This window comes from Momordica charantia (genome assembly GCF_013281855.1).
Source record: "Momordica charantia cultivar OHB3-1 chromosome 10 unlocalized genomic scaffold, Mcharantia_2.0 BLBB01000010.1, whole genome shotgun sequence".
Lineage (NCBI taxonomy): Eukaryota > Viridiplantae > Streptophyta > Magnoliopsida > Cucurbitales > Cucurbitaceae > Momordica > Momordica charantia.
In genome coordinates, this window is record NW_028275158.1 from 6,042,504 (window position 1) to 6,054,317 (window position 11,814).

An 11,814-nucleotide genomic window follows, 5' to 3' on the forward strand; every position below is an offset into this window, starting at 1 on the left:
ACCTTGTATTTGAATACTATTAGGAATAAGAATGTTCTATATAAGTTGGAAATTAAAAATTAAAAAAATCTTAAGTATATAAGTAAAAATAGGTTTAAATCTCATTTTGGTACCTAAAATTTCCAAATGTTTAATTTAATCCATAGACTTGTAGTTTTATTCTATTATATTACTTGAACTTTCAAAAGTATCTATTTTAATCTTTAAAACTTTAAAAATACAAAACTATTTTGATTCTCACCATTATTTTTTCATCAATTATTTAAGATATAGATAACATAACTTATGTGTATTAACAAGTTAGCATGAACATGTGTTGAATTGAAAGCTCCATAAATTATTTACGGCAACAAAAGATTAGGTGCACAAATATTAAATGGAAAAACATTGGAAATGACATAATCAAGTTTCAGAGAATAAAATTGCCATTTTGAAAATTTGAGAACCAAAATATTTATTAGAAAAAATATAAAGACTAAAATAGAAGTTTTGAATTTCATAATAGACCTAAATTGCAAAAATAACATTTCCATTGTTACAAAATTTTGGCAAAATCTAAGAGCAAAACCCTACAAAATTAAGCCCAAAATGTACAAAATAATACAAAGTTGATTGTCCTTGCATATATTTAGTCAAAAGTGCTTTAAGAAATTATATTATAACACTTGAATACTTTAAAGAAAGTGAAACATTACAATAGTAGTCATTCCAACACCATTATACTAAGATTTTTACTTCTGAAAATGCAATAATCAGATCTCTGAGATTAAAAAGAGATTACCTACTATTTTAATGATTTGATACTTCGAACACATAATGAAGGAAAAAAAATGGCCAAAAAAAGCATAACTCATCGATAAATTTGCATCTACTCAAAAAAGCAGAAAAAATGCATACTAATAAATCTATAATTAGGGGTGGTATTCAATTGAGAATCAATGAAAGGAAAATTGATTTATTCAAATATTTCATTTAGCATCAAAGACTAACATTAAAAGGGTACAATGATAAACGTGAATCAAAAAAAATAGACTATGTATTAACCTATTATATTATTTATATAAAATGGAAAAGAACTATGTATACATTTCGACTGTCAAAAAAAAAATAATACCAACTATATTTTACAGTAACAATACAAAAGAAACTGATTCCTGCGTTGAATAAACAGTCAAAAATGTGGGAAGCAGCTCCCATAACACTAAAGGGGACTGGAAAACAAGATATGGTACAACTCATAAGCAAATAGACACCAAAATTGATCATATAATCTTCTAATCTCACGCACCTTAAATATGATTACTCAGAAATCCTCTGAAACTTCATATTGTCTTCATCAAAGTTAGCCATGTTCTTCCTCTTCTTGGATAAAATTGAGTTATGAGACTTGTCTTGATCATTGCTAAATTGAGCAGCTGTTCGGGCCCTCAATTCTTCCAGGCTCTCGCCTTCCTTGGCTTTCTCTAAGACCTGATAGTCACAAACATAAAGAAACGTGTCATTGTTTCGGGATTTTGGCTCAGCTATAACTTTAGCACCACATGAAGTAAAAAGTGATGCAGTGTGTTCACAAGGGTGAGTTGAAGACTTACAAGATGCCGACCATACAAGTGGGTGTTTGAAAGTGCTTGAAATGCATTTTGTGCCTCTTGCTTTGTGATAAACTCCACAAATGCAAAGCCCCTGTGCTTTCCAAACTTCATTGGCAGTCTTAGGCTCTTAATCTGAGAAAAGGCAAATAAATATTAAGAAGAGCAAAATGAAAATCGTGCAGTACAATAAAAGAGCTATTGACAACTCCTCAAGTAGCGTAGTATGACATTTAGATGAACGAAGAATTAAGGTAAAACCATGGTGAGAAGAACTCTGCAAAAAAACCAAGGTTTTCAACCTGAATCTTTTAGTCAGACTACATCAAAACTCCATACATTTGGAAAATCAGAGGGGCAGACTAAAGGTATGAAGTTCCTTTTCCTGAACCAAAAATTGCATGCTTCCTCTAACAGCATTTCAAGTTGTTTTTCAATGCGTTTAGAATTTTCAAAACTGCTTTCATTTATACAACCAAGTACAAGAAAATATGTGAAAGCGTCTTTAGTTAGCTAAAATCACTTTTCCAAACCTAAAAAGTCATGTCAAACTCCCCCTTAAATTTTATGTACAGCAAATGTGGAGGTGGAAATCTGAACCTCTAATCTCAAGAAAAAAAGTAAATGTCTTAACCATTGAACTATGCTCATAGTGGCCTCAAACTCATTAAAGAAGTAAACGTCTTAACCATTGAACTATGCTCATAGAGGCCTCAAACTCATTAAAACTTTTAATGAGGAGAATATTACCACTTGGTTTTAACTTTATAGGAACAATTACAAAATCAAGAGCAATAAAGTCTAAATTAGTATTTTTTAAGTTGACTGATACAGATCCCCACATATGAAAAGAATATAGAGGCAAAAGCCTTTGCCTCATATCCATCATAAAGACTTTGACAGCATCCGATGTTAGAATAAAACTCTCAAATTTTACTTTCTACAAGTTAAAATGCTGAACTATTAACAAAGAGAAGCAAATACCTGTCCAAACGGACTGAACAACTGTCTTAGATCCTTCTCCGTGGCCTCGAAAGCTACGTTTCTTACAAGTAATTTTGTCGAACTCTTTTCCTTGTCTACTTTTCTTTGCACTTGATCATCCTTCTTTACATGACACATTTGCAAGATGAGGGCATGGCCATCCAGAACGGTTCCCTGAAACAAAGAAGGATTAAGAGTTATAATTTATTCCTAAGAAGATATTCGTGCAAAAAGTTGCTTGGAAAAAACAATCACCTGCAAATTGCTGCAGACATTTGTGGCAGTCTCCACTGTATCAAATTCTAAAAATCCAAAACCCATTGAGACCTGCTGTCCTTTTTTTATATGCTTCTTTACCTGAACTTTGCCAAAAAAAAGCTGCATAATTAAATTTCTGGGATCAACAAAATGAATTGCTGAGATCAAGATATTTACCTTGGCACTCAATATTCTTCCCTCTTTCATGTGTTCACTAAAATGCTTTCTCAAACTTTCATCAGTCGTCTTGAAATTAAGGTTCTTGACAAAAAGAGATCGTGACTGAAAAACATAGATTAAAAGTAAAAGCAAGTAAATAGACTGGATAGACAAGATAACTAAGCTCCCATATTCATAAGATTAAAGAAAATGTGTGCATGCTACACGCAACAAGCAAAACTAGCTGACGCTTAAAAGTTACATACATTGTTCCGCTGAATAAATATTACAGACTCATGAAAGCATATACTGAATGATCTGCATATGCTTGTTAACCTTTCCTTAAATTCGAAATGTTTAATTATCTTTTAGAATGTTCAAGTCTTCCTTTATATTTTTTTGGACATCGAACATGTATTTTAAGCCGGAGCAGCCAACCACGTCAATGTTTTAAAAGGCTTTTGAGACTTACGCTTGGAGGCCCGCCTCGAGGCAAGGCTCTAACTTTTAGCCTCAAGGCTTACGCCTTCTTTGGACTATAAGAGGCTTACGCCTCTTTGAAAACGCATTGAGGCTTAAAGTATACGCCTCGTGTAATGATTACAAGAATACTATTAATTTTTCCAATTCTTAAAAAATATCAAGTTTTTTTGTATGGAATCCTAAGCAGGAGTTGTAACAATTCAATCTATTACTACTTTTACTACCTAGACTTTAAAAATATTGAAGACAACAATTTATAGAATAAGTAAGTTCTATTGGTGATAATAGTAGTGATGTTATGATGTTTTTTTAGAATTTTTTTTGAGTGACAACAGGTGGATATTTTGATAATTTTATATAACTATTATGTTTGGTAATACTTGACCACACAAATTTAGGATTGGTTTAATTCTTTTAATTAAAATTGAGGCCTTGAGGCTTACGCCTCGCCTTTTCAAGAGAAAAAGCCTCAAGCCCGCCTTTAGCCTTCTAAAACATTGATAAAGGCCAAGGGAAGAAGCAGCCCTTTGCCCAAGATCAGGGTTGGTTTAACAAAAGGACTCCAATTTAATGAGAATTTTATGTGAAGTATTTCATCAAAAAAAAAAGTTGTGTAAAGTACTCTGATTTGAGATATAAACTATACAAGATCACAAAAACTAACAAAATATTTTTACTTATCGATACAATTCCAATGTTTGTTTCCTTTGTAAGGAGCAAAAGAGAGCTCTAAAAACATTTCAATTTGGATTTTGTAGTAATATTACGTTGGTTTCCTGAAAAGAAAAATTCATGTGAGCAAGTGCACCTCAAAATTGCATTATTAGAGTCGAGCCAGGAATAGCATAGCCATTAGCGGACAGCACGTGTGTGCGCATGTGTGAGAAAGAGAGATGCCAGTGACCTAATTTTTGACATACTATAAGAGCATCATGCTGAGTGGACATATGTAATAAGGGAGCACACCTTTTTGTTAGGCTATCTTTTAGTATGCCATATTGTTTGTTTTCTGTATCCTTTTATTTTTCTCTTGATGAAAGCTCGATTTGAAAAGAAAAAAAAAACAAACAGAGGGAACACACCTCTCTAACATTTAAACTAACTAGATCGATAATAAAGTGGAACCATTATTACATGAGGGATGTCATCCACCATGAAGTAAAAATTGCATGTTCTTGATCGATAACCAGATAAACAATGGGATCACCAATTATTCAATATGTGACAATAAGACAAAACCATCAACAATCATCCATCACAGTAGATAAACAACAATGGAAATAGGGAAAAACAAGAGAAAGTTCCATAAGGACAAACCTCAACTCTATCGGGGTCAAGTTCAACATCCAATAATCCTTCCACTGCCTGCTCTAATAACACCCTCTTAGCATCATTTTCACCAACAACTTTCTCATCCTTCACATTGCCAACCATTGGACTTTGACTAAGAATATTGTCAGGGGCCCATTCCAAATATAACGGAGTATCCCTAGTGAATGCCACAATGAAGAAACATTATGTTTCCAGCAAGAAAAACCCCAACTATTAGTATAGATAATAGTAATTGCTAATAGAAGGGTGGACATGCTCACATGTCACATCAAGAATAAGAGAGTTAAAACTATATTATCGTATTTCAAAATAATTTGAAGGCTAAGACAAATCCAGAAATATCTTTTCTAGAAGATACATCAACTCGTCGTCAATTATACTGCTATAACTTTCATCCCGTATACTCCATCAAGACATCATAATTCAGAAATGAAAACAATACTTCTCCTCTTAATCCGCCCAAACACACAATTATAAAACCTTAAAATGTTGAGTGTGTTTGGTTGGTAATCTAAAAAAAACAAAAATCTAAAAACAAAGAGTTTTTTAAAACAGAGTTGTATTCCACGTTTTCAGTGTTTTCAAATATGTGTTTAGTAGCAAATTTGAAAATTAAATCTCAATTTAAAAAATTGTTCTAACATGTGTTTTAGTAATATATTTTTAAACTAGTAGTACCTACCAGGTAAATATTTAGTTAAATATAGAATATTATTAATTACTTTATTCACATGTTATAAATTTTATATAATTATTTACAATATTATATAATTTGATAATATATTATGTTTAACATTTTTAACTTTTTAAAAAAATAAAATCTGCCCTTTTGCTTACAAAAGTTGGACATTTGTTATGAAAGAGGTGGGTTTCTCCTCTTGTAAGCCTAGGGCAGTAGATGATTGGCTACAAGAGGTTTTCCAAAGGTGGCTGCTTAAGGGAAAAATGAAAATTCTTCCGGGTAGTGCAACTAGAGATCTTCTTTGGTGCCTCTGGAGAGACAGAAATCTACCTGTCTTTAACAACATCAACCATCGCTTCGAATTATTTTGTAGTAGTGTACAAATTACTGCTTCTACATGGTGCTTAAATCATAGAAAATTCTTTTGCAAATTGTAATTACAGTTTATCTATGATCAAGTTGTACTTATCCCTGACAGCCTGCCTTTCTTTCTCAGCTCAATACACGTGTTTCTTATCAAAAAATAATTAATTAATTAAACGAGTTTTTAACATGAAATAGTGTATTTATCAAAGTTTTTTTCCTTTTTAATGTAATTTAGCATTCTAAAGTTTCAAATTTAAAATCTGAAAACACTAAGAACATAAAAATATTGTTTTCAGAATTTCCACCTTTTTAGATCACAAAATCCAAAAATAGTTTTTAAAAAAAATCTATCAAACAAATACTCTCTGAATCCATTTAATCAGAGCACAAGAAATAAAAACCCAAAATCCCTACCAAAGAGGCCCTAAATTAATCTCAGATTTCCCCCATTGTTGAATTCCTAAGGAAAGTATAGTTCCCACAATATTAGAATCTAAGAAATTTATTGTCCTGAGCATCTTAATCCCTACTCCACATATTGTTGAACTCAAAAATCTAAGAAATTTGTTATATGCCATTATTATTTGGGATATTAATTATATTCTTAGCTTGATGCAACATAAAAACACAAAAATCAATCAGTTTCTATCTAAAAAGTGTAAGACAGCACAGCATAATATTCCTTAACCTATGATGGGCACTACAATGTAAAATGCAACTCCATTAAGTACATGCCATAAAATTCCACAGGTGTTTTCAAACATATAAGAAAGGAGAATGAGCTTACTTGTAACGCTTATATGCTAAACCTTTGAAGGCAGCACGGGCTACAGATGGCTCAAGAAAAACGACCTGAATATCAAAACAGAGGAAAGCAGTTCAAAGATTAAATTATAAAGGTTAAAGTAACAGGATACTTTATCATTGACAGTTGAAAAAAAAATGTCAATCCGAGCTCAGTGGATTAAGGCACCTATGTCCGACTAGTTGTGACTTGTGAGTTTGATGTACTCAAAAGAAAAAAAAACAGTTGAAAAAACCATAAACGGTGGATGTAGATGAAATCTTTTATTGTAATATTAATCATGCAAGTGTTATAGAGAAATCATTAAGTCTACGATATATTAACTTAAAGATATATAGAAACAATTACCAAAGCCAATATCTTTGTCGGTGGAAGAATGAGCTTATCTAAACTACCAAATTTCCCAAACATATTTGTAAGTTCTCCTTCCGAAGAACCATAAGGCAAGTTTTTCACGAGAAGAACATGATTGCTCCTTTTGAGTCCATCAGCTTTACCAGAAGCAAATTCCTCTAGAGATGCAACATTTACTCCAGCATTTGTAAGGGCCTTCTTTGTCTCTGCAACTACTTGAGTCTCACCCAAAGCAACCCGTACAGCAAGGTCATCAGCCTCCCGGTCCAGTAATTCACCCTTACTAACACCATATTTTCTAGCAATGTTTTCAACAACCTGTAGACAAAAGAAATCAAGGTGCCTGACAACAAACTCACAACTAAATTTTAATTTTATAAAGATGAAGGTGGTAGGAAATTTTCTTAATAGAATACTGTTCAATGTAATGCTTTTTATGAGATTTTGGACAAGGGGCTAGGACGGACAAGTCATCTAGATCCAAAGATCATCCATGGCAAGCGCCTGCACCTAGGCAATCATGCTCTTTCTGCAATTATTCTCCCAAAAAGTATTATTATGCTAAATCGTATATTTCATATCATGTTAGTATACTCAATATTCCATCTACAATTCTTAAAAAATGTGTCTCATACTCTTCCTTGCAAGGTCTTTTGAATGGACAGCAAAAGACTAATCAGTAATCACCCTGTATCTAGTAATTCTTTCTTATAAAGAAGTTATCGACCCCAGCAAATGGAAAAAGAAACAAAGAAACACACAAGGTTATGTCATACTGTATCAGGGCGCATGAATAAACTATTCCATGCTTTTGTATTGCCACTAGCTTCAGATGCTTTTCTCTCTTCCTCTCTCTTGTGCTTGAAGGATTTTGACCTTTGTTGGTCTCCTAAAATATCTGCCCTGTCCAGTGAGCCACATTCTCCATTAAATTTAAATATATTTGATGAGGAGGGGGGAATAAGGATAGCAGTAACATTCAAAATTGTGCAATCCAGGCACTGGGAACATACACTAATGGAACTTACTCTGTTTTCTCAGAAGTTTTTCTTAGCTGAGCAGGCATGACATGCATTAATCGCCCTTGGAAAATCGAATTATCCAATTCTTCAAGTGCCCTTCAGTAAACAATATAATAAAGTAATTTTCTTAATAGGTCCAATTGTTTCAAGAATGTACAAGAAGCGACAAGAACATAACCAAGCATACTCCCGTTATTTTATTTGAAATTATCTTAAGATCAAAAGAAAGCAAGAAAGAAGAGAGGAGGAAAACCACTATAAAATATTAGTTTTTTCATGTTTCATTTTTTTCCCAAAGATCTCAAAATTAGATCAGTCTTGGAAGGCATGTGTTCAGGTAACACCCCAGAAGCAATTAGAAATAGTTGAGGAGGTTGAGATTAACTATAAATCCCCGATTCAGCCATTGGAGCCACAAGAAACATTATACGTCAGGACAAACAAAGACAAACAGAAGCAAGTAAATCAGTAACACATTCTCATACAAACAAATACCTTTTTGCAGAGTCTGGAAGACTGTAAAGGATATAAGCAATGCCTTTAGACCGTCTTGTATCTTTATCAACAACAATGTGTACCTCTGAGACAGTGCCATATTTTTTAAAGTGCTCTTCTAACTCTTCTTCACTGATGATAATATCCCAAACACAACAATAATAAGGGGAAAAAATCCTTTAAGCAGTGCAGCAGACTTGTTTAAATAAAATATAAATAAAAACAAAAGAAAAGGCACAGTTGAACAATTGCAAAAAGGATTATTACGTTGCTGCATATGGCAGATTACGAACAAAAAGTCGCCCACTCTCAAGAACTTCATCCTTCTTATCTTCTAGAGTTGATGAGGATTTCTCCATGTTTAAATCACCTGTATAACAATGATTGGAATGGTCCTGTCCTTTGACCTTTGTTTCTGGTGGCAATTTGAAATCCTGTATCTCCAATTCTTTCTTTATGGATTCATCCTCTTTTTTAACATCCTCATTGTTGTTTTCATCGTCGCTAGTATCCGAATCCGACCAGTTGTTCTTCACCCTGCTTTTAAAATATTCCATATCTGAAATTTCATCATTATGAGCAGAGTTTTTAACGGATACATGAGTATTGTGCAATGCAGTTTGCATTTCCTCATCATTATCTCCATCAACATTCACCAGCTCCAACTTCTTTCCATCTTCCTTTTTCATTTGACTTGGTTTCTCCCTTCCTTTTCCGTTTTGATCAGCTGCTAGAGCCATCAAACTGTCATTTGCCCACAATTTTGAATTAATCCGAGGTTGTGTCACTTGAAGAAACTCTTGGATTTTAGGGTCATCGTCTTGAATTCTCAAATTAAAATTGTCTCTCCCCTCTTTAGACCCCAAAAGACTTGAACTTTTATTGTCTTCTAGTTTCGTCCCATCTTCAGTGCCCTTTTTTTCTTTAGAATGCTTACTCCAAGGTCGGGGAATTTTTGGATCCCCAACTTTCCATGCAACCTGCAAAAAGAAAAACAAGATTAAGTAATAATAATCAAGTCAACAAATGTATCTACACACCTAATGGTATCAGAGAACATTTCTTCCCTACTTATGCAGTCTAATTAATTATCTTCACGCAAGCAAAACAGTTCACCCAAACCAAAAGCTAATATTCCTAGCTAAAATCTCATAAACAGAATAATAATCAACATACTGTGCAAAATGACCAGATTTGCAACACAATTCGCAGTAAATGTCAACCAAGAAACACTTAGATTAATGCCAATGCTTGATGCCTTCTCAAGGATCAAAGGACATTAAAATGCACCTAAAAGACTCATCTCTACAGAAACAAAACAAGATGGAACCATCAACAAACTGAAAGTGTTTGAGAAGTCATGCTTCTAAACTCTTCTAATCCTGAAACCTTTCAGTTGTTCCCTATCCTTTTAACTTCTGCTAAGAGCATACCTTAGTGACAACTAAAACATTATAACTCTAACTAATAGTTATACTTTTCCACCTTTTTCGTGAGAGTTCTTGATGCAATGAATGAACAAACTGTCCCTTGAATATATAATGATGTTTTAAAAAAGAATAGTAATAAATAATTAAAACATAGCTGAATATAATTACATCCTCTAATTTCCCAAAACAAATAACATCACTCCTTTATTCCATTTTAACAGTTTCATGCCTGATCAATCATTTGATGTTTTCATTCTTCTTGGCTGGAGTGTAGAAAGAGTAAAAGAGAAAATATATACAACTAGTTAGTTGATGTAAACATCAACAATAATGTAAACTACAATAAAAGATAGAAATAAGTACATCGAATATTACAGACCTCACAAGCAATCCTGTGAGTATCAATAAAAGATTTGTTGAAGAATCGTATTGCTTCTTGAGCTTCACGTTCCATGCGAAACCCAATGAAAGCAAATTGCCGGCTCTTACCATCCCTTGAAAATAAAAATTCAAGAAGCAAATAGCATGCTGTTACCAAATTCTATGAAGCAATGTCAACATTATATCTTGTAAGAACCAAAATAACACAACAAAAGGCAGAAACACATGTGTATGGTATGAAAAATACTTGGTACGCATGAGCTTAACATCTGTAATCTCTCCTTTTTTGGAGAAAAGGGTACGAAGGCGATCTTCGTCTATGTACTTGGGCAAATTCTTCACACATAACCTAGACCTGAAAGTAGAAATTTCTAAATCAAAATTTGTTTAAAATACATCGGACTTTGCAATTTTCCATTAAAGAGTTTATTTCTTGCAGACCCTTCGCGGGGGAACATATGAGACTCAACCAGGGAAGAAAAGAGTTAGCTCACGTGATATCAGTCATTGTAACTGTGAGGCAAGTGGATAAACGAGGCTTCTGACTCCCCAAGCGAATCTTACAGGACTAGATGCAAACCTGGACGAAATCATATAAACAAAAATGTGCAAGTCGCTCAATGCCACTAAAAAGCTAAAAGGAAAAAAGCACACACAACACAACATGAAATTACAGATATAGAATATTTCAACATGTTTCAAGGCTGTAACTTGTTGCCCAAAAACGAGAAGGGCACAAAAACTTCATCCAAATGAAGTACGGCACTTTCAGCAAATCAGGGTGTGGTAGAAACTAGAAAGAACCCAATAAAGATACTAACAACCAGAAAAGACTCCACTCTCACTAATTTTGATTGGTTATAATGAACATTTGCCCAGAATAAAGAGAAACGAGCAAGAAAACACTCTGAACTCAGTTCCATAATCAAATATGTAGAATAAGAAAATAGAAATCGAATGTTAACCACCAATCTTGTGTTGGGAAGAAATAATAATTACCCTGTTTCTTCCTTCCTCTGCTGACTGCCAATTCAATCACTACTTGTTCCTTGAGCGGTGCGAGCTCCTCTTTCTAATACTCAATCCGCCGCCAATTCTTCACGGCGCCGTCCACCGAAAACCAAGTCGGGCTCTTTTTTCAGACCTTCGCCCGGCGAGGGGTCCCTAAAAATTGGGGTTTTGGAGCTCTCGAAATGGTCTGTAGCTGAGGGCAGTGGGTCAGCCTTCCACCATTTGGGCCTCTTGCTTCCGCATCGTAAATCCAGTGGGTCTTCTTTATCATTTAGAGGGGCTTTTTGGTAGGGATAATGTACTTTTAAACCTTCATATTTTTTATATATTTTTTTATTGAAATTGTTCCAATGAATCTTAAATTTAAACACTGAATTTAAAAGACCGGTAGATTAAATGACAAGTATTTTGAAAAAACAAAATATAGACTAAATGGCCAAAACGAAAATAAACGAAAATAGAT

The 11,814-nt window shown here is 33.6% G+C and overlaps 1 protein-coding gene across 1 annotated transcript; it reads right to left on the reverse strand.

Moving 5' to 3' along the window:
* Positions 1-1,033: 1,033 nt before the first annotated feature.
* Positions 1,034-11,597, reverse strand: LOC111008233 (uncharacterized). Its single transcript, XM_022280864.2, has 16 exons — positions 11,340-11,597; positions 10,835-10,920; positions 10,588-10,695; positions 10,339-10,453; positions 8,797-9,509; positions 8,530-8,661; positions 8,041-8,130; positions 7,789-7,915; positions 7,007-7,330; positions 6,641-6,705; positions 4,791-4,962; positions 3,009-3,113; positions 2,829-2,930; positions 2,574-2,747; positions 1,593-1,724; positions 1,034-1,470 (listed from the first exon to the last, which is right to left on the reverse strand). The coding sequence occupies exons 2-16, from the start codon at positions 10,846-10,848 to the stop codon at positions 1,300-1,302; spliced, it is 2,544 nt and encodes an 847-aa protein (XP_022136556.1). The 5' UTR covers positions 10,849-10,920; positions 11,340-11,597; the 3' UTR covers positions 1,034-1,299.
* Between the last annotated feature and the right edge of the window lie 217 nt (positions 11,598-11,814).

Bases quoted from the DNA above. Each gene is read 5' to 3' on its own strand.
- LOC111008233 (XM_022280864.2), bottom strand. The intron at 8,131-8,529 runs GTATTTGTTTGT...TGTTTACTGAAG, and splicing joins CTTCCAGACTCTGCAAAAAG to GGCACTTGAAGAATTGGATA. The intron at 1,725-2,573 runs GTATTTGCTTCT...GCCTTTTCTCAG, and splicing joins TGTTCAGTCCGTTTGGACAG to ATTAAGAGCCTAAGACTGCC.